Consider the following 22,757-nt stretch of genomic DNA (forward strand, 5'->3'; position numbering starts at 1 on the left):
GCATGTCCAGAGTAGAGTGACCTGGTCTGAAACCAAATTGATGATCAGAGATCAAGCCATTGGAGAAGAGGAAAGATTTCATATCCGAAGCAATGATGGATTCCATGACTTTGCTGATAATTGGGAGAAGGCTGATTGGTCTGTAGTTGCTAGGATCTGTTTTTGCACCTTTTTTGTCCAAAGCGGTGATGTTGGCTGATTTCCAAGCAGATGGCAGTTGACCTTGAGCAAAAGAGAGGGTGAAGAGAACAGAGAGAGGGAGTGAAAGAGCGGAAGAACAGGATTTTAGGACCCGTGGGCTGATGCCGTCAGGTCCAGTTGCAGAATCAGAGTCGAGCGTTGACAGAAACTTTTCCACCTTGTCAGGAGGAAAGGCCCCGGAGTCCAGGAGCAGCTGGGTACGACTGGGTACGGTGGGTACAGAGAGGGATGGGTTTGGGACACAAGATTTAGAGGCAAACACAAAGTTGAGGCATTCAGCTTTTTCACGTTCGGAGTCAGCTGTGTAGCCGTTTGAGGTGAGGGAGGGGATGGAGGGGAAACAAACACCAGAAACACATTTGACCAGACGCCACCAGGATTTGGAAGAGGGAGACAGATAAGGGAGTTCGGTCTTGAGAACGGAGAGATATTGTTTCCTGGCTCTCCTGAGGGTGGACACACACTTGTTTCGGGCTCTGTGAAAGGAAATGAGATTTCCTTCCGTTGGATTTGCTTTCCAAGAGACGAAGGCAAGTTGTTTCTGGGCAACAGCCTCACCACAGGATTCCGTGTACCATGGACGGGAGGAAGGGTATGACAACTAAAGACGAGATGGGATAAATCTGTGCATGAGAGAGAGCAATTTACTTTGGAAGAATTCCCAGGATGAGTTGATGTCAGAGGTGGTAGAGATGGGAGACCAGTCCAGATGATTGATGGCTGCTTGAAGACCGTGCCAGTTGGCTTGAGTGAAATGCCAGACTCGTCGACGCTGAGGAGGCTCTCTGAGAATGGTCAGAGAGATGTCCACTTTAACAAGCACATGATCAAATGAGCCGATTGGAGCAGAAGAAGAGCAGCAGACATTTTCAGGGAAGTTAGTCATAACCAAGTCCAGAAGAGAAGATGCTCCGTTGACTGAGATCCGGGTCGGGAAATTGACAGATTGTGTCAGTCCCAGTGAGTCGCAGAAGTCCTTTGCTGAGGAGCCATGGCTGGTGAGAGAGGTACCCACACCCAGCCAACTGGTATGGTGACAATTGAAATCACCACATATGAGGAAGATAGAGTTGGGATGAGTAGATAGAAGTTGGTCCATATTATCAGACAGCGAGATGTAGATGGAGTCATCACTGTTTGGTGGACGGGACAACACACATGAACAAAAGGTGGGAGCGAAGGGGAAGCCGTAGCCAAAGGTATTCCTGGGGGTGAGGTGGAGAGAGTGCAGTGCAGGGCGAGTGAGGAAGAGAGTTTTTGATAAAGATAGTAACCCCACCTCCAGGACGAGGCTCAGGTCTATAACACCGGAGGAGGGAGTAACCCGGGAGAGATACTAAGGAATCGGAGACATCATGAAGGAGGAAAGTTTCTGTTAAGCAGATCACGTCTGGTTTGTCAGAAGCAACCTGTATGGAGAGATCAGTTAAGTTTGAACGAAGGCCCCGGATGTTTGAGGTCCATACCGTTAATGAAGAGGAAGGGGGAGCATCGGATACAGAACAGGGGGGAGGAGGATTCGGGGTAAGATGTGGAAGAGGTCGGGAGAGCTGTTGAAGGTGTGTCAGAGATTTCAGAAAAGCTCGGAGAAAGGGAAGGATGGGGCGGACAAAAGGTTTGATGGTGATTGGGTGAGGCACCACAATGAGGTGTTATTTGAGGAGGGGGAAGAGCGAGGCAGAATGTTGGGGGAGATGGAGGTGAGAGTTGGAAGGGGGAAGACGTGGGGAGGACGCTTTGAGGAGGGGGAGTGAGAGGGGGGAAATTGAGAAGAAATGAGGGTGGGGAGATTTGAAGGGGAGGGGCGAGGGGGGAGTTTAGGAGGGAAGGGACAAGGGGAGGGATTTGAAAGGGATGGGATATGGGGGAGATTTGGAGGGGAGGGGGGAGTCTAGGAGGGGATGGGGGAGTCTAGGAGGGGAGGGGCGAGGGGGAGTCTTGGGGGGGAGGGGTGTGGGGGGAGTGTAGGAGAGAAGGGGCAAGGGGGGAGATTTGAAAGGGATGGGTGATGGGGAGGATTTGGAGGGGAGGGGCAAGGGGGAAGATTTGAAAGGGATGGGTGATGGGGAAGATTTGGAGGGGAGGGGTGATCCTGAAGATTTGGAGGGGAGGGGTTTTGGGGAAGATTTGGAGGGGAGCGGTGAGATTGGATTTTAGAAAGGGTACGATTAATGGGAAACGAACATTTATTGCAAAATGAGTTTCTTGTGACCTTCGAGTCAAAAATACGTTTAAGGACGCTGGAGGGAGGATGGAGTGCAGGAGAGTTTAGGGAATGTAGAAAAGAGGCACTGTAAGAGATGGAATTTTTTTTTGGGATGAATAGATTTGGTGAGCAAGTCGAAAGCAACCTTTTGATGAAGAAGAAGAAGAAAAAGGTGTTATAATATACGACGGAATACAGAACTTGAGGGGAAAGTGGAAACATTTTAAAGCTTAACAGAGAAAACTATCTGGGGAAATGGGGGAGAAACACGTGGTCGAAGAACGAACGAACGAATAAGAACGAATAAACGAATGAGAACAACGAATAAGAACAGAGAAAGAAATGTTTTTTTTTGTTTTTTTGTTTTTTTTTTAGTTGAGATTTTAAACAAGGAAGTAGGCTATGGGGTGAAAAGACTGGGAAAACCAGAGAACGAAAGTTATTGGAGCACAAACGATGGACCGCTGAGAGAAAAACAAAGCCTCAAGGTTGGACACTGTACAAGGCCTCTTCACAGCATCAATCACAGGCTCTATTCCCATCAACAACAACAACAACATGCATTTTAAAAGGCCATTTTCCCTGCTAGAGCAGGGGTTGGCCTTGCGGTCCCCACTCCCCATGACAATCTTCTCCATTTTGCCCTATTTTCTGCATCTCTCCTTGTTAACCCCCTTGCCCGCATTTTTTCTTCCACCATCTTTAGCCAAGTCTTTCTCGGTCTTCCCCGTCTTCTACTTCCTTCTACATTCATTTCCATCACTCTTCTCAACCAGTCACTTTCATCCTTCCTCAACACATGACCAAACCATCTCAACCTGTTCCTCTTCACAGCATCAATCACAGGCTCTATTCCCATCATCTTTCGCAATTCATCATTTGTCTTCCTCTCTCTCAACGATACTCCGCACATCCGTCGAACCATTCGCATTTCCACCTTTTCCAACCTTCGTTGCTGCTCTACGTTCATTACCCATGTCTCGCTCCCATAAATCATAACACTTCTCACACATGCAGCATTGCAGCATACACCTTTCCCTTCAGCTTCAACGACACTCCCCTCATCATCAGCACGCCACTCAATTCCAGAAACTTCTTCCATGCACATCTCACTCGAGCAACCGTTGCCGAGTCTGATCCACCTTCTCCATTCAGCATGTCTCCGAGGGAGCAAAATGTTTTCACACCTTCCAGCTTCACGCCGTCTCCAAGATCCAACTCAACATTTCCTCCATCTGCAGCTCCCTCTGTGCACACCTTACATTTTAATGTAGCTGCCACACTGGTTAATGACCCTCTCAGACCACTACATTTTTGATGAACCCACTCAGCGCACATTGTACACTGAATGGAGTTCACTTCGACACCCTTCCTACACACAGCACAGGGCCACTTCCCAGTTCGTTCCACCTCACCACATGCTTTACCACTTGCCATCACCTTCGTCTTTCCGATATTCACCTTCAGACCTTTTGTCTCCAAACATTCCTTCCACGTGTTCATCTTTTCCTTCAGTCCATCCATACTTTCCGCAATCAACACCAGATCATCTGCAAACAACAACTCCCACGGTAAACCCTCCTTTACGTTCTGAGCCAGCACCTCCATCACAGCTACAAATAGTAGTGGACTTAGTACCGACCCCTGATGCACTCCCACCTTCACCTCAAACTCACCACTGTTCCCGTCCTTCGTCCTTACAGCTGTGCGCGCTCTTTTGTACATTGCCATCACTACTCTGATCAACCATTCCTCCACTCCTAACTTCCTCAATGCCCATGTCAATACTTTGCGTGGAACCCGATCGAATGCTTTCTCCAGATCAACAAACCCAAGAAACAACTTCTTCCTCTTCTCCATGTACTTCTCCTGCAACTGCCTCGCAATGAAAAGCGCGTCTGTCGTTCCTCTTCCTGGTATGAATCCAAACTGCATTTCGTCGATCTTCACTTTCTTCCTTATCCTCCTTTCCAATATCTTCATTCCATGCTCCAATAACTTTATCGCTCGGTACGAGCCACACTCCAGAGGGTCACCTTTCCCCTTGTATAGAGGGACGAGGGTACTCAGTTCCCAAACCACTGGAATGCGGCCTTCTTTCACCACCAGATTACAGATCTCTGTCATTCTCTTCACACCCCAACTTCCTGCTGCCTTCAACATATCTCCCACAACTCCCGCCGGCCCTCCCGCTTTTCTACCCTTCATTGCTTTTATCGCTTCCTCAACTTCCTTCTCAGTTATCTTCTCTGCCGGTCCTAAAACTGGGTTACTCTCTATGTTGCCATCCCATTCATTCTCTGTATTCAACAGCATTTCCATATATCTTTTCCATCTTCCTTTAATTCCATCTGGGTCGACGACGATTTGTCCCACTTCATCCTTCAAGCAACTCACCCCCATCACATCACACCTCTCTTTCGCTATCTGCTTTGCAATCCTGAATACTGCTTTCTGACCCTCTTCCGAATCCAAGCGTTCTCCGAACATTTTCCTACATTCCTCCTGCGCCTTTGCTACATCTTTCTTTGCAGCCTTCCTGGCTGCCTTATAACTTTCATGCTCTGCTGTTTCTGCTCCCGTACCCTTCGCCTTCTGCCACTCCTTGAACTTCTTCCTCTTCTCGTCAATCCTCTTTCCAACTTCATCATCCCACCACCATATTTCCGAGTGCCTCGGTGGTCCTTTTGTCCATCCACATACCTTACCAACGGCTCCCAACAGACTAGCTTTCATTGACATCCAACCACTTTCAAGCTCAACCACATCATCCTCGACCCTACTCAGCCTCTCTTTTAATGCCTCCCTTACTGTCACCTCTTTCAACCTCCACACCTTCATTCTCGGTTGGTCACCACCCACCACCACCACCCACCCACCCACCACCACCATGGCACCACCCACCACCTATTCCCATCATCTTTTGCAATTCATCATTTGTCTTCCTCTCTCTCAACGATACTCCGCACGTCCACCGAAGCATTACTCTACTCCAAAACGGCTGAACAGATCGAAGCAAAACTTATAAACACCACACAACATGTCCTGGCGAGGGTCTGCAATCTCTGATTGCTCTTTCTAGTTTTTTAATTATTTATCCATGGTCAAGACTCATGGAAGAAATAGGACACAGAACAGATCAAGACACGAGATAACAAAGGGAATGTAAATGGGAAACACCAACAGCAGGGTGCATGGAGAAAGTAGACGGAGACTGACAACCAAGGCATGCAGGTAACGATGAGGGGTAGGAGAGAAAGCAATGGGTGGACTATACGCAATATCTTTTCTTATAAACAATCGACTTTTTTTTCAGTTTGTCTTTTAAAAACACCACATTTTAGTATTGCATTGTGGAAAAATTCAGCACTCAATCAGTTAGATTGGTGGAGAGGTAAAGGTCTAATGAGGTATTAAGGGTCTTAGGTTTCTGAAGGGTTTTGAAGGGTCTCAGGAGTCATAGGGTTCTAACAGGGTCTTTATGTTCTAATGGGTCTAATGTGGTATATCGGGTCTTTGGGGTCTAAAGGATCTTGAAGGGTTTATAGTCATTGTCAAACACATCTTTATGTTAATGGTATTTTTGAACAAAAATTGCACTCTTGCAGAGTGGCTAAAAAGCCGCTGTGGCCTGACAATCGGCTTCATCTACACTGTATGTTAAAGTTGGCGGATTTCTCTCTCCGTCCTTCTGTGTCTCCATCTGTCCCAGCAAAAAGAGTGTCTGCCTTGCTCTTTTTGCTGGGACGGCATTACGTCTCACGCTAGGCTAGCCCTATATGGACGTGCACGTCATCCCCAAAGTCCAGCACTCAACCTGTCCTGTGTTTATCTATTTTAAGTTTTTTTTCTTTGTTTATGACGGGAGCATGGAGGAATGAAATGTGCATCAACTGCGATGTTGGTGGAGGGGCGGGGGGGAGTATTGTGTTTGACTATGGTGCATGTTCGTCTGAGGGCAGAATGTTTGTGAGCTGCTCTGGGGGTAGCGCTTTTTGTATGCATGCTTCCCCATCTTGATAAAAGCTCTCCTGCATGGGGTCTGAATCAGAGTTTAGATTTGGTGATTGTACCCGTGCAAATAGTCCCCCTCCTCCTCAGGCACAGGCTCAACAGAAGATCCTGATGATGATGAGGCAGGAGAACTGGCAACTGAAATGAGACGAAGTTTTCTCACCATTCGCATGAAAGGCGAGAGAGAATGGTGTTGCGTTTCTTGTTTTTTGGGTTTTTTTTTACTGTGATTATTGTGTTATGATAAAATGAGTTTCATATCGATATTCTTATAAAATCAATGAAAATACTTCTCAAAATACTTCTCGTTTCACTTATCAAAATACTTCTCGTTTCACTTCTCAAAATACTTCTCGTTTCACCTCTCAAAATGAAACGTCGTTGGAGAAACTAAATACACAAAACTGTATAATCACAGTTGAGGGTCTTTTGGGTATTTGGGTCTTTAGGGTCCTTGGGGTCTTCTGGGTCCATAGTGTCTTCTGGGACCTTGGGGTCATCTGGGTCCTTGGGGTCTTCTGGATCCTTGCGGTCTTCTTGGTCCTTGGGGTCTTCTGGGTCCTTGTGATATTTTGAGTCCTTATGGTATTTTGGGTCCTCTGAGTCTTTTAGATCTTTTAACTGGTGGATGCACAGTTGTGTTCAAAGATTGCCCATTAATCCCGCACTCAATTCCCTCCTAAAGCGCAACTCAAAGTCTCCAAAACTTATCCTTATGATGGGGGACAGACATCACACAAATACACAAACACACATTGTGTTTTATATGGTAGATTATGGTGACATACAGCTTTGAGTGGCCACCCCCTGAGAGTATGCATGCAAATGAACACTGGAACATGTCCTTCAATCTTCAAAAATCTCACTTTCTCACCCTATGGCTCTGGAATGATCATCAAACGAACCCTCCTATTTCCTCAATCGTCCAATGGATGAGGCGGAGTCTCTTGAACTTTTAGGCCTCACTATCAATCATGGCCTTTCCTTTGGCCGACCACAAAGCAAAGTCGGCCTCCAAAGCCAGCAGCCGACTTGACATTCTTTGTCGATCCAAGTCTTTCCTTGGAAAATCAGAGCTACTCAGTCGACAAGGCCTTTGTCCATAGCTCAATGCAGTACTGCTCTCTGGTATTGGCTGGTGCTCTTGGATCACATTTCTCTCCACTGGATTATGTGGAATCTAATCAAATGGAAGACCAAATACTGCATTGCAGCCATCAGAAGGAACCCGAATAAGCAAAGAGCAAAGATGGAGTCATCAGGAGGAATCTGAATAGGGTTCGGGTTTCAGCCGCTACTTCACATCATTGCGAGCAAAGTTCTCATGCCAAGGCTGAAGCACAAGATCTGTTGTTCTTGCATCGCAGACAGGTCGTTGGCCTCTTTTTTTTTTTACCACCTCACTTCAGGTTTAGCTCCCTCTGCTCTGAGGCCTCCAAACCCTCCCCAACAACTCCAGGTTGCACCTATTCTCCCAGTCAACCCCCTCTTAGTTAAACTTCCAAATTGCAGGCAGAATGCTTATGGAACCACCTTGCAGAGGCTGTTATCTTTTACCCTTCCCCCAGGACTTCAAGCAAGCAATACACCGCCATCTCTTGTTATACCCAATTTTGATCTGTGATCTTTATCGACGCCTTTCCTAACTCACCCATTATACTTGCTAGTTTGTTTCCTACCCTCCTCCCTTTCCTCTTTGCTGTTCAATCATTCCCTTGATGTTGGTACCACTGTCAGTTATACCTTGCTCTTCCATGAGCCTCGCTCCTGTAAAGAAGAAAAAAATCCTAGCTTATTATTCTTGTAGTGAATCAACACTACAAGACAATCAACACTATTGTGTGAAGCTCCAATAAACTGAAATATTGGTGAATCCTCATCATTGTGCAGCCAAATTGTTAATGCTTTGCTATTATTTTGTGCAATTAAATGATGTGGATGCGGATATTGCTACAACACGTTAAACTCCCCCAGATTCAAGTGGCTTCTTTTCATTGTTGATAAAGTCCTCTTGTGTATTATAGGAAATACAAGTGGAATTTTGACAGCTTGTAACAAATTGAAAGCTTCCTGCCTTCCTTCCTCATACCCCTCATTTTTTTCTTCCATCCTATTCCAAATTTACCCATACCACCAAAGCAAAATCTATGTATAATGGAGGGAATGTATTTTCATCCACCTCTCCAAAAGGATTTGGCCTGTGAAGTTTAAACTTTCAGGGATTAATGAAGGCACCCTAAAGTTGTCCCATTGCAAGTTTTGTCCTTCTTATGATCAAATTTATACAGATTTGGCATTTAATATGGAATTTTTTTTTTTCTTGACTTGGGTTTACTTTCTGAACTCGGTATATCAATCTGGTGAGTTTCTTTTACGCTTCGGTGATTTCTTTGTTAAAAGAACCATGTCACTGATTGTCTGTCGCAGCAAGAAGTCAATAACAGGATTATATCACAGGTGGCGTGACAAAATGTACGGACAGGTACATTTGACGATTGGCTTCACAATCGGGTATATAAGGGTTGTTGCGTTCTGTATTTGTGGAAAACAACTGCTTCACGTCTACAAAAGTTATTGACGCTTCCCCTGGAGATGGTCCGTCAACTCGACAATGCTGTTTGTCATTTAGTGGTGGCTTTACGAAATTCCGGCATGAAATAGCGTGCTATTGCTTGGCAGTATGGCATCACTCAAGGTCAGGTGTCAAATATCCTGAAACGAAATGCTCAGAGGGGTGTCCCTACTCCAATACCGAGGCCAGGACATCCCCGCAGAACCACAAGGAGGGATGATCGCCAGCTGCACCGGTTAGTCCGCAATGGCCGTACCAAGTCAGCTAATCGGCTTAGGGCTGAGTGGCAGCAACTGACAAATGTGCCTGTATCCAGAAGGCTAGTCAACTAACGACTGGTTCAAGCAGGCTATCGTGTCAGGCGTCCCCTGAGAAAGCCACGTCTGACCAGACGACACCGCCAGCGCCGATTGCATTGGGCCAGAGAGCACCGTCAATGGCAGCCAGGGCACTGGAATCACGTGATCTTCAGTGACGAGTCTAGATTTCTGGTCTATCGTCAAGATGGCCACGTCCGAGTGCGCAGACAAGTGCATGAAGCCTACAACGAAGATTGTATAGTGCCAAGAGTCCAAGCTGGAGGTGGTGGGGTGACCGTTTGGGCTGCTTTTCATGCAGGGGACAAAACTGACCTGGTTGTTCTGAATGGAAACCTGAACCAGTTCAAGCACAGGGCCATTCTGGAAGAAACATTGCTTCCATTTGTTCGTGCAGCCTTTCGAGGAAACTTTGTCGTCCAAGATGACAATGCACGGCCTCATCGTGCTCGCATGATCCAACACTTTCTTGCTGACCGTGGTGCAGAGCATATGGAGTGGCCTGCCATGTCCCCGGATATGAATCCGATCGAGAACTTGTGGGCAGAATTAATGCGTCAAATCGACAACTTGGACCAGCAGCCTGCCTCTGTGCATGAATTCTAGCAGGCTATTGTAACTGCATGGCAAGCGATTCCTGTCCAAACCTTGGCAAATCTCGTGAACAGCATGCCTCGACCTGTACGTGCTCTCCTGGATGCTCGTGGGGGTTACACGAAGTACTGAACTGTAATTTTACTGTCCGTAATCCCAGTCGTAATTTAACTTTTGTTTTTGTTAAAAAAATTTTTGGCTAATGTGCAAAATAAAGAGATACTTCTGGAAAACGTACAGAAGTTTAACACAGTACTGTCCGTGAATTGAGTTCGATATCAGTTGACATCACTTTCAAGGATCAATTTATTTGCTTCGAAATGTCAAATGTGGTTTTTGTTCTTTTAAAGGTCACTAACAAAATCTAGAATATTTTCAACATAATTCCAATGAACTTTTGGTTCTAAGTCATCTTGAAAAGTAAGTTCACCCCCACAAAAAAATATTCCATATTAAATGCCAAGTCTATATATATACAGACTTGGCATTTAATATGGAATATTTTTTTTGTACATACGTACAACCCTGGTGTTGGGCTAGCAGCTAGGGTGCCGGCTTAGGATCCTAGGATCCTGGGTTCGAATCCCGGTCGATCGCTGAATTAACGCCAGGGGGGTTGACTCAGCCTGTCATCCTTCCGAGGTCGGCTAATTGAGTACCAGTTCACTGGTAATTCCCTGTTTGTCGTTAAAGGCGACAAAAAGGGTTGGCGTCAGGAAGGGCATCCGGCCGTAAAACATTGCTTCAAAAAGGGGACCAAAAAAACAACAACAACCACGGTTCCCGAAAAAAGGCCAACCCCTGCTTTGCGCGGAAAAATGGCCTCTGAAGGTGGTTATTATTATATATATATATATACATATCTAAATACATATTATACACATACATATCTAACTTTGGTTGGAGGGGGGGGTGGGTGGGAGTGGGGAGTGGGGATGGTGTTGCAATTGGATGTATTATAAATGCACATAAGCAATGCGCATGTTTTTGCTTAATATACGTAATTGAGGTTATTATTGCGAAAATCGAAGATTTTCAAGTATATTGGTTGGACTTTTGCGTTATTACTTAGCAAAAAAAAACAACAACATTTGCAAGTACGTTGATCACTCCGGTTTGTGTGTTTGTTTGTCTGTCCGCTCACTTATACTTGCCTACAGGTCACAATTTTAAACCGATCTTAACGAAAATTCACCAAATGGTAGAGGTCGTGGTCTGACAAAAGCCTATATATTTTTGAGGTCAAAAGGTCAACATAGGCCAAAGGTCAACCACTTTCTTTCAAAATTTATATAATCCTCAATTTTCATGCGATTCACTTGAAATTTTCATATGATTTACATATGAGCTTACTGAATTCAACTACCATCTATTTTTGAGATCAGCATAGGCCAAAAGGTCAACATAGGCCAAAGGTCAACCATTTTTCAAATTTCTAAAATCCTTAATTTTCATCCGATTCACTTGAAATTTGAATGGTATTTTTATTTCAGCTAAATTAATTCAACCACCAACTATTTTTGAGATCAGCATAGGCCAAAAGTTCAACATATGCCAAAGGTCAACAACAATTAAAAATTTCTAAAATCCTCAATTTTCATCCAATTCACTTGAACTTTGAATGGGATTTACATTTCAGCAAACTGAATTCAACCACCAACTATTTTTGAGATCAACATAGGTCACAGGGTCAACATAGGCCAAAGGTCAACCACTTTTTTGAAATTTCTAAAATCCTCAATTTTCATCCGAATGACATGAAATTTGAAGATGATTTGCATATCTGGACACTGAATTCAACCACCAATTCTATTTTAGGTCAGCATTGGCCAGATTTCTAAAATCCTAAATTTTCATCGGATTGACTTGAAATTTTAAGAGGATTTGCACATCTGGACACTGAATTCAACCATCAAGTATTTTTTAGGTCAACATAGGCCAAGTTTCTAAAATCCTCAATTTTCATCTGATTGACTTGAAATTTGAAGAGGATTTGCATATCTGGTCGCTAAATTCAATCACCAAGTATTTTGAGGTCTTCATAGGCCAACAACTTACTTTAGGGATTTCGCAAGTATCGTGCTATGCACGACATATTTCTTCTTTTGTATTTTCAGGAGCGATTGAGACAGTGTTCTGTTTCTTATACATCACCCATATAAATGGATGTGTCAGATTACATGACGTATAATGATGTGTGTCAGATGTGTTACATGTTTGGAACAAGATCACCTGTTGGGCAGGTACTCTGCTATGGTATTACTTCATCATGAATCATAAAGATAATGAAATAATACGACACCCGTAGCTGCTTTCATGGGGAGCAGGTGCTTCTAGTGTTCTTAAATGCTTTAGCAATCATGGGACTCACCTGATGTCACTTGGAAGCACCTTGTCGCTGAAGCAAAAATTATACACCCACTGGCAGTTGAGTCAAAAATACAAATGTTTCAATTTGGCCTTCTGATGGTTTTGATGCTTGACCCCTAGGCTAGTTTTGTGTTGTACATATTGTGCACAAATGTATGAACCTTTGTCGCACATGTAATGTCAAGTGTAATGGACATGTCATGTTTGGACATGTAATGTCCAAACAAGCATCTTTGTACTTGTGCAAATTAGTTGTTTGTCTTCTTGTACCTTCTTGTACCTTCTTCAGTTGTAATGTCCAGTGGCATTACAAGCATCTTTGTACTTGTGCAGATTAGTTGTTTGTCTTCTTGTACATGTTTGTCTTCTTGTACACAAATATTTTGTCTTAATCTTTTGTCGCACACAAAGGATTTTAACAATTTGTATGCACATGCTATGCTTGTGCATGACTTTTGAAACTATTTATTTTTATTAAAAACAAATAATAGATTGCCTCATCTATTAATGTAGGAATGGAGATTGAAGCACAATTCGCAAATTCTTTTATTAGCCGCATCATAAATTGCAAGGAATATGTGGCTATGAACATGTGCACAGGAGAAAACTAGAATGGCACTTAGTAGAACTCATACCTCCACCAGGTTGAACAGTTAATCGGGCAGGTACTCTGCTATGGTGTTACTTCATCATAAATCATAAAGATAATGAAATAATACGACCCCCCTAGAAGAGGAAGAAGTTCAAGGAGTGACAGAAGGGGAAGGGTACGGGGGCAGAAGAGGCAGAACATGAAAGTTATGAGGCAGCCAAAAAGTCTGCAAAGAAAGAGGTAGCAAAGGCGCAGGAGGCAAATAGGAAAATGTTCGGAGAACACTTGTATTCGGAAGAGGGTCAGAGAGCGGTATTCAGGATTGCAAAGCAGATAGTGAAAGAGAGGTGCGATGTGATGAGGGTGAGTTGCTTGAAGGATGAAGTGGGACAAATTGTTGTGGACCCAGATGGAATTAAAGGAAGATGGAAGAGATATACGGAAATGCTGTTGACTGCAGAGAATAAATGGGATGTCAACATAGAGAGTAACCCAGTTTTGAGGACCGGCAGAGAAGATAACTGAGAAGGAAGTTGAGGAAGCGATAAAAGCAATGAAGAGTAGAAAAGCGGGAGGGCCGACGGGAGTTGTGGGAGATATGTTGAAGGCAGTGGGAAGTTGGGGTGTGAAGAGAATGACAGAGATCTGTAATCTGGTCATGAAAGAAGGCCGCATTCCAGTGGATTGGGAACTGAGTACCTTCGTCCCTCTATACAAGGGGAAAGGTGACCCTCTGGACTGGGCTCGTATAGAGCGATAAAGGTATTAGAGCATGGAATGAAGGTATTGGAAAGGGTGTTGGAGAGGAGGATAAGGAAGAAAGTGAAGATCGACGAAATGCAGTTTGGATTTATGCCAGCAAGAGGAATGACAGATGCGCTTTTTATTGCAAGGCAGTTGCAGGAGAAGTACATGGAGAAGAGGAAGAAGTTGTTTTTGGGGTTTTTTGATCTGGAGGAAGCATTCAATATGGTTCCACGCAAAGTAGTGACATGGGCATTGAGGAAGTTAGGAGTGGAGGAATGTTTGATCAGAGTAGTGATGGCAATGTACAAAAGAGCGCGCACAGCTGTAAGGACGAAGGACGGAACAGTGGTGAGTTTGAGGTGAAGGTGGGAGTGCATCAGGGGTCGGTACTAAGTCCACTACTATTTGTAGCTGTGATGGAGGTGCTGGCTTGGAACGTAAAGGAGGGTTTACCGTGGGAGTTGTTGTATGCAGATGATCTGGTGTTGATTGCGGGGAGTATGGATGGACTGAAGGGGAAGATGAACAAGTGGAAGGAATGTATGGAGGCAAAAGGTCTGAAGGTGAATATCGGAAAGATGAAGGTGATGGCAAGTGTTGAGGTGGAAAGAACTGGGAAGTGGACATGTGCTGTGTGCAGGAAGGGTGTCGGAGTGAACTCCACTCAATGTACAATGTGCGCTGAGTGGGTTCATCAAAAATGTAGTGTTCTGCGAGGGACATTAACCAGTGTGGCAGCTGCATTCAAGTGTACGGTGTGCCCAGAGGGAGCTGCAGATGGAGGAAATGTTGAGTTGGATCTTGGAGACGGCGTGAAGCTGGAAGGTGTGAAAACATTTTGTTGCCGAGGAGACATGCTGAATGGAGAAGGTGGATCAGACTCGGCAACGGTTGCTGGAGTGAGATGTGCATGGAAGAAGTTTCGGGAACCGAGTGGTGTGCTGACGAGGAGGGGAGTGTCGTTCAAGCTGGAGGGAAAGGTGTATGATGCATGTGTGAGAAGTGTTATCATTTATGGGAGCGAGACATGGGTAATGAACATGGAGCAGCAACGGAGGCTGGAAAGGGTTGAAATGCGAATGGTTCGGTGGATGTGTGGAGTATCGTTGAGAGAGAGAGGAAGACAAATTATGATTTGCGAAAGATGATGGGAATAGAGCCTGTGATGGATGCTGTTAAGAGAAACAGGTTGAGATGGTTTGGTCATGTGTTGAGAAAGGATGAAAGTGACTGGTTGAGAAGAGTGATGGAAATGAATGTCGAAGGAAGTCGAGGAAGGGGAAGACCGAGAAAGACTTTGCTCAAGGTGGTGGAAGAAGAAATGCGGGCAAGGGGGTTAACAAGGGGAGATGTATAAAATAGGGCAAAATGGAGAAGATTGTCATGGCTGACCCCCGCTCCAGCAGGAAAAATGGCCTTAAAATGCCTGTTGTTATTGTTGTATTCCACTAATAGGCCTGATCTGCAACCGGACCCAAACCAAAGTCTAATCGGCTTGTTCTTGTCACCTACCAAACTCATCCACCTTGTTTTGTCATGACCCATCCACAACTTTTCGAAATAACTTTTTTGCCCCCATCTATCTCTCAATGGTGAAGAATCACTTAATAAATTCTCGGATCGGGACCTTCATCAAAATTTAACCAATTTGTCCTTGTTGCACACACGACATGTCTGCCAAGTTTAGGCTGCATATGTCCACAACTTTTTGAGGTATCGTGGTATATATTGTTACGGATCTCTACGTCGGCCTTTCCCCCTTAAGAAGGGGGGATTAATCCCCTTGTCCGCGACTAACCGACGTGAGTCCTGGGGGTCCCAACGCTCCTGCCGGTCGGGAGCAGCCAGGGTATTTGGTCTACAAAAAGTCCCAAGGACCTGAGTGCCACTCCTGACCGTTAAGCAAGGGAGGGACTCCCGCTCGAACCCCGGTTTTAGATGGTCTAGTTGCCGAGCGGTTTTTAGCAACCCGAAGTTCGAGCCATTAGCATTCACTAACCCGATTCCGAAACGTTGGCCAAATCGTGCCACAGGTATTCAATTGGGAAAAGACAAGGACGACACGGATGTAAAGGAAAGAAGGCAGAGTAAGGAGGAACAAATATAATTTATTACTGACTAATTATGTACAAGTCAAAAGTAACCAAGGAGAAGGAAGGATACGAAAATAAAGACAGAAAGAGGGACGGACCAGAAGGACACAGTGCAATTTCTAGCTTATACAGACTTACTTATAACCCAGGACACAACACACAAAACAAACTCACGTACACAAAAGGATGGAAGGACAGGAATCATTTGGGACGCCAGAGGAGGGTCCAGGTAGATGGTGGCGTCGAGGTCCGGTTCCAAGCGCGCGCTCCGATCCACGCTTTGGGGTCGCGGCGAAAACCCGGCAAACACAGCTCCGCTTCGCGTCTCACCGACCGGCAATAGGGCCTAGAGGGTCTCGGCCTATTGCCGCAATACAGGCACCCCTCACGTCTCTCTCCCTCTTTCCTCAATCGTCTCTTCGTGCCGCCGTGGGGACGTCGCGTGCTTTCCCAGGACTCATCTCCGGTGGGGGGCGTCCCGCTGCGGGTTATATCGGCCACACCCTCTAACCTTTTCGAACCTCCCCAATCGCTCTTCCTCCGCCCTCTCAAGCCAAACCCCTCGTGCTTGGTTGGTTGTAGGGGCTCTCCTGGCTCCACCCTCCGATGACGAGGTGGAGACACGCCTTTCTTTCCCAACTTGACCGCGTGCGTAATGGAGGTTTTGCGGCGAAAACCATAAAGCAGCAGCGGCGAGTGCAGAAAACCGCCCAATGCAGTTGGCCATTGATGACAAAAGGGGAATTGGAAGGGAATCTACCTTATTTGAATTCGGTGCAATGGAGTGTCAATTAATGGAAGACACAGCCTTAATGTAATACACATACAACAACATGCATTTTAAGGCCATTTTCCCTGCTAGAGTGGGGGTTAGCCTTGCGGTCCCCATGACAATCTTCTCCATTTTGCCCTATTTTCTGCATCTCTCCTTGTTAACCCCCTTGCCCGCATTTCTTCTTCCACCATCTTTAGCCAAGTCTTTCTCGGTCTTCCCCGTCCTCTACTTCCTTCTACATCAATTTCCATCACTCTTCTCAACCAGTCACTTTCATCCTTCCTCAACACATGACCAAACCATCTCAGCCTGTTCCTCTTCACAGCATCAATCACAGGCAATATTCCCATCATCTTTCGCAAATCATCATTTGTCTTCCTCTCTCTCAACGATACTCCGCACATACATCGAACCATTCGCATTTCCACCCTTTCCAGCCTTCGTTGCTGCTCTACGTTCATTACCCATGTCTCGTTCCCATAAATCATAACACTTCTCACACATGCAGCATACACCTTTCCCTTCAGCTTCAGCGACACTCTCCTCCTCATCAGCACGCCACTCAGTTCCCGAAACTTCTTCCATGCACATCTCACTCGAGCAACCGTTGCCGAGTCTGATCCACCTTCTCCATTCAGCATGTCTCCGAGGTAGCAAAATGTTTTCACACCTTCCAGCTTCACGCCGTCTCCAAGATCCAACTCAACATTTCCTCCATCTGCAGCTCCCTCTGTGCACACCTTACATTTGAATGTAGCTGCCACACTGGTAAATGACCCTCTCAGACCACTACATTTTTGATGAACCCACTCAGCGCACATTGTACATTGAATGGAGTTCACTCCGACACCCTTCCTGCACACAGCACACGGCCACTTCCCAGTTCTTTCCACCTCACCACATGCTTTACCACTTGCCATCACCTTCGTCTTTCCGATATTCACCTTCAGACCTTTTGTCTCCATACATTCGTTCCACTTGTTCATCTTTTCCTTCAGTCCATCCATACTTTCCGCAATCAACACCAGATCATCTGCATACAACAACTTCCACGGTAAACCCTCCTTTACGTTCTGAGCCAGCACCTCCATCACAACTACAAATAGTAGTGGACTTAGTACTGACCCCTGATGCACTCCCACCTTCACCTCAAACTCACCACTGTTCCCGTCCTTCGTCCTTACAGCTGTGCGCGCTCTTTTGTACATTGCCATCACTACTCTGATCAACCATTCCTCCACTCCTAACTTCCTCAATGCCCATGTCAATACTTTGCGTGGAACCCTATCGAATGCTTTCTCCAGATCAACAAACCCAAAAAACAACTTCTTCCTCTTCTCCATGTACTTCTCCTGCAACTGCCTCACAATGAAAAGCGCATCTGTCGTTCCTATTCCTGGCATAAATCCAAACTGCATTTCGTCGATCTTCACTTTCTTCCTTATCCTCTTCTCCAACACCCTTTCCAATACCTTCATTCCATGCTCCAATAACTTTATCGCTCGGTACGAGCCACACTCCAGAGGGTCACCTTTCCCCTTGTATAGAGGGACGAGGGTACTCAGTTCCCAATCCACTGGAATGCGGCCTTCTTTCACCACCAGATTACAGATCTCTGTCATTCTCTTCACACCCCAACTTCCTGCTGCCTTCAACATATCTCCCACAACTCCCGTCGGCCCTCCCGCTTTTCCACTCTTCATTGCTATTATCGCTTCCTCAACTTCCTTCTCAGTTATCTTCTCTGCCGGTCCTAAAACTGGGTTACTCTCTATGTTGCCATCCCATTCATTCTCTGTATTCAACAGCATTTCCATATATCTTTTCCATCTTCCTTTAATTCCATCTGGGTCGACAACGATTTGTCCCACTTCATCCTTCAAGCAACTCACCCCCATCACGTCACACCTCTCTTTCGCTATGTGCTTTGCAATCCTGAATACTGCTTTCTGACCCTCTTCCGAATCCAAGCGTTCTCCGAACATTTTCCTACATGCCTCCTGTGCCTTTGCTACCTCTTTCTTTGCAGCCTTCCTGGCTGCCTTATAACTTTCATGCTCTGCTGTTTCTGCTCCCGTACCCTTCACCTTCTGCCACTCCTTGAACTTCTTCCTCTTCTCGTCAATCCTCTTTCCAACTTCATCATCCCACCACCATGTTTCCGAGTGCCTCGGTGGTCCTTTTGTCCATCCACATACCTCACCAACGGCTCCCAACAGACTAGCTTTCATTGACATCTAACCACTTTCAAGCTCAACCACATCATCCTCTACCCTACTCAGCCTCTCTTTTAATGCCTCCCTTACTGTCACCTCTTTCAACCTCCACACCTTCATTCTTGGTTGGTACTTCACCCGCCGAGCTCTCCTCGCACCTTTCATTTTTATGTCGCAGACAACCAAGTGGTGCTGTGAAACAGCCTCCTCCCCCGGGATCACCTTTGTGTCCCGGAGGTGCCCCCTATCTCGCCTACGCACCATCAGGTAGTCAACGGTTGTCGTCGACCCACCTGACGTGTATGTAACAAGCTTATTATCCTCTTTCTGGAACTGAGTATTACAAATCAACAAATCAGCTCCATCAGCAAACTCCAAAATCCTTTCACCTTCTCCATTTCTCACACCATATCCGTAACCCCCATGAACTCCCTCAAAACCATCCATACTCCTTCCCACATGTCCATTCAGGTCTCCTCCCACCACAACAACTTCTTCATCTTTCACGTTTTCCATCAGCTTCTCTATCGCACACCAGAACTTGTCCTTCTCTTCATTGCTTCGACCAACCTGCGGAGCATATCCCGAGATGACGTTCACCAAGAGCTTTCCAATCATCATTTTCACCATCATCAACCTATCACTCACTCTAGTCACACTCACCACACTGTCTACAAACTCCTCAGAAAACAGGACACCAACACCATTCACGCCCTCCGGGCACCCTTGCCACACAAACTTGTATTTCTGTCCCTGCCTACCCTTCACCATTCTCACACCACTTCCCTTCCATCTCGTCTCTTGCACACAACATATGTCCACTCTTCTTCTGACCAATACTTCCACCACTTCTCCTGATCTCCCTGTCATTGTCCCTACATTCCATGTCCCAAACCTCAGAAACCGATCTCCACTTCGGGCTGCACCCTGCCAATATGTAGTTGTAATTTTACCACATAACACCACATAACATAATAAGGAGATAACTACTGAACAAGGAGGAAATCTATGATTGGCTACGTGTGGTATTTGGAATAACTACGGGCACGACCTTTGACCTTTATACACAACAAATGGAGGAAGGAGGGTGATATTTTTACAATTCATTACACTACAATTAAAAAAAACACAGCAATTCTCAAATCCACAACACTGCACCCTCCTCCGCTTAGGGACGTCCCGGGCCTATTCAACTTTTACCTTTAGTGTGGCACGTAGGTGTAGTTCCCTCTACATTTAACCTGACCCTGAGTGTGACAGTTTTAAAACATAAATAAATATGTCCTGCTGCTCCATTGCACCCTGCCTAACAGACTCACGCCCACAGCTAACCGAATTGCGGAATTGTCTTCAATCTACAACATGAACGATGGGGGAGCATTATTTACAGTTACTCTACTTGTATTTACAAAACGCAACCCAGGACCTGTGATTGTTCTTTTTTGGGGGGGGGGGGGGGGGGGGAGACAGCCTGTGCTGCATCGACGCACCAGAAAGCACCAAAAACGCACCAAAATACCATCAAGCACCAATCGGTGCACAGTCACCACAGTTCATAATAAAAATAAACCAACAAACCCTGCTGGTGGTCTTGCTCTTCCGCTCCCTCTGCTGGCTAATACTCTTCCAGATGTTGTCTTTCTTCTTTGCTGGCGGCCTATTTGCAATAATAAAAGCAAGCACAAAACGTGTCCATTGTTCTTTATTTATGGCCCACAGGGCCGACTAGGGGTGGTTCACCTGTGTGGCATAGGTGCCCTGTGACCAAGGTCCGCCAGCAAGATCTCGGGCCTTCATGGCCGGTTCCAGCAGAGGGGCCATGCCCCAACCCATAGGGTCCATGAGTGGTGCTCAGCCACAGACATGTGGTCCATAAGGTGGTGCATCGATGCAGACAGCTGTGGTTGTGAGAGTTCGGGCGCACAATGGCGGACTCCCGCGCGCTCCCCTCGGCGCCCAGTGGCGCACAGTCCTCGGGTGGGAGACAAGGGGGGGGGGGGGGGGGAAGAAGACAGGTGAGCGAGGGGTAAGGTCACAAGGGTACACATCAAACAAGGCAATGCAAGGCGAGGTGCGTTTGGAGACGGAGCGGAGAAAAGCTCGTCCCTACCGTACGTCACCCCCCCTGTCACCTACTCTACCCTTGCCCTTACCCCGTATTTACAAAAATCTACACATTACACGACACCTTACAAATCCGTCGCTATCGTCACGTCTTCCCCATATTTCCCCTATACCAAATTCGTCCCCACAATCCCTGGAACCAAAATTTGCCATCACCAATTCATCATCAATCCTCATAAGGAGGGAGAGATGGAACAACAAAGCACAATGTCACACCCACGTCATGATGCATCTCACATTCCAAACATTTGCACAGTAAAAATAATCAAAACAACCTGGCATGGTGTGGAGGTACGTCACCTCAGGTGAGTGGATGCGGATGGTGCGAGGAGATTTCAATCCTAACTATCTTCTCAATGACATTAACACACTTTACACTACCCGGGGTCTTTCCCTGCCAAACCATTGGCAATCTTACTCCATGCGGTTTTAAGAACCAAATTCCCATTGACCAAACTGTGGTGCTTCATCAATTTGGGGTCTCACTCCCCCGATTCAACTCCCTGTGCCTTCGCACAATTTCTGGGCTGGGTCGTGCAGCTCTCCCAGCAGGTCTACCCACCTGCACACCTCCACCACTGTAGTTGCCTCCGAGCTTACCTGCTCCTCACCCTAACCTATCTAACTGGAGAAGGCCCTCTGGCGCTCTCCCCACTCGGTGCCCTCTCTGGCACTGGGCTACCCGGGTCCGTCCTCCGGATCCTCGGGCCCCATCCACAACTCTACCGGCTCCCAGAGCCCACCTGCGGCCTCACCTGGCCGACATCCTCACAGTGGTGGAGTGCTCAACCAACTACACACACTAACAGGCCACATGCCCAGCCATTTCCACGTCACTAATGCACCCATCCAATCACCATTCTTCCACCACGCACCACAGATGCCAATATCCAACCACAATTTACCTGTACCCTCTACCTAACTCTTAAACTACCCTCCCCGGGTATTCGTGATGGGGGTCCACTTTTCCCCCATTCACACCTTTGCACCATCCACTCCACTCCACAGTTTCCACCATACTCACTCCACGACCATCCATTCCATACTCCATATATTCCATACTCCATACACCTGTTCAGTTGCACACCTGTGCAATCACTCCTGGTGCTTCCTGCACCCTCCTTCCTCCCAGGACCATTTGGTCAACACAACACACCATCACCACTACTCACTCATACACTGCTCCATCCACCTGTTCAGTTGCACACCTGTGCAATCTCACCTGGTCCCACCTGCACCCTCCTTCCTCCAAAGCTCCTTCAATCATTCAATACATGCACAATCACAATCGTTCCTCATGCACTGCTCCATACACTTCCACGCTCAAAACCATTCACAATCACCTTCTCACAATACACTCCTGAGTACACCTTCAATGCTCAAACAACCATTGCCTCAGGCACCCAGATTTTCCCACGCTCACACACACATCTCTTCCGAACATTGCCCCGCAATTCCTCATTTCACCGATATCAATACTCACTCACACGGCATCATCTAATCTACCTGGTGCCCTGCTAAAACTCGCGCTTCCCCATCGCCCCTTTAAACTATTGCGCTCCCTCGTCATTATAATCCAACTACCCTCTCTAAGTCCCCACTACTTGTCCAAAGTCGCTACCTAACCTTACCGTTACCTATGGTCAATCTCTAGGTCCCTACACACTATATCCTAACCCTCCCGGGCTCGTCTTCACTGCCAAACCCCATAGCTAGTGCTCCTTTGCCCCCTCAGTAAGGGATGGCAGAGTTGCCATCCCACCACATCGGGCATCTCTCACTATAAATTTTGCTCACCAAATTCCAGCCAATCAAAAAATTTCCAAGCATCTGCCAATCCTTCTACCAATCCTTTGCCAATCATCAAATTTTGCTTTTCAAATTCACTACTTTCAATTTCGGATCCAAAACACTATCATCATTACAGTCCGCTATA

General features: G+C 46.2%; 1 protein-coding gene across 8 annotated transcripts in view; it reads left to right on the forward strand.

Moving 5' to 3' along the window:
- LOC137437939 (transcription factor YY2) overlaps positions 1-22,757 on the forward strand; it is an 83,060-nt gene that overhangs the window by 13,913 nt on the left and 46,390 nt on the right. For 4 of the 8 annotated variants that reach the window (XM_068132708.2, XM_068132707.2, XM_068132709.2 and 1 more), the window contains exon 2: positions 6,509-6,598. The exons of the other annotated variants lie outside the window; for them this stretch is intronic. In XM_068132708.2, coding sequence (XP_067988809.1) covers positions 6,509-6,598 — 90 coding nt within the window. The remainder of the gene's footprint in view (positions 1-6,508; positions 6,599-22,757) is intronic. 8 annotated transcript variants of the gene reach the window in all.

Source organism: Myxine glutinosa, chromosome 12 (genome assembly GCF_964187855.1).
Source record: "Myxine glutinosa chromosome 12, kmMyxGlut1.1, whole genome shotgun sequence".
Taxonomy (NCBI): domain Eukaryota; kingdom Metazoa; phylum Chordata; class Myxini; order Myxiniformes; family Myxinidae; genus Myxine; species Myxine glutinosa.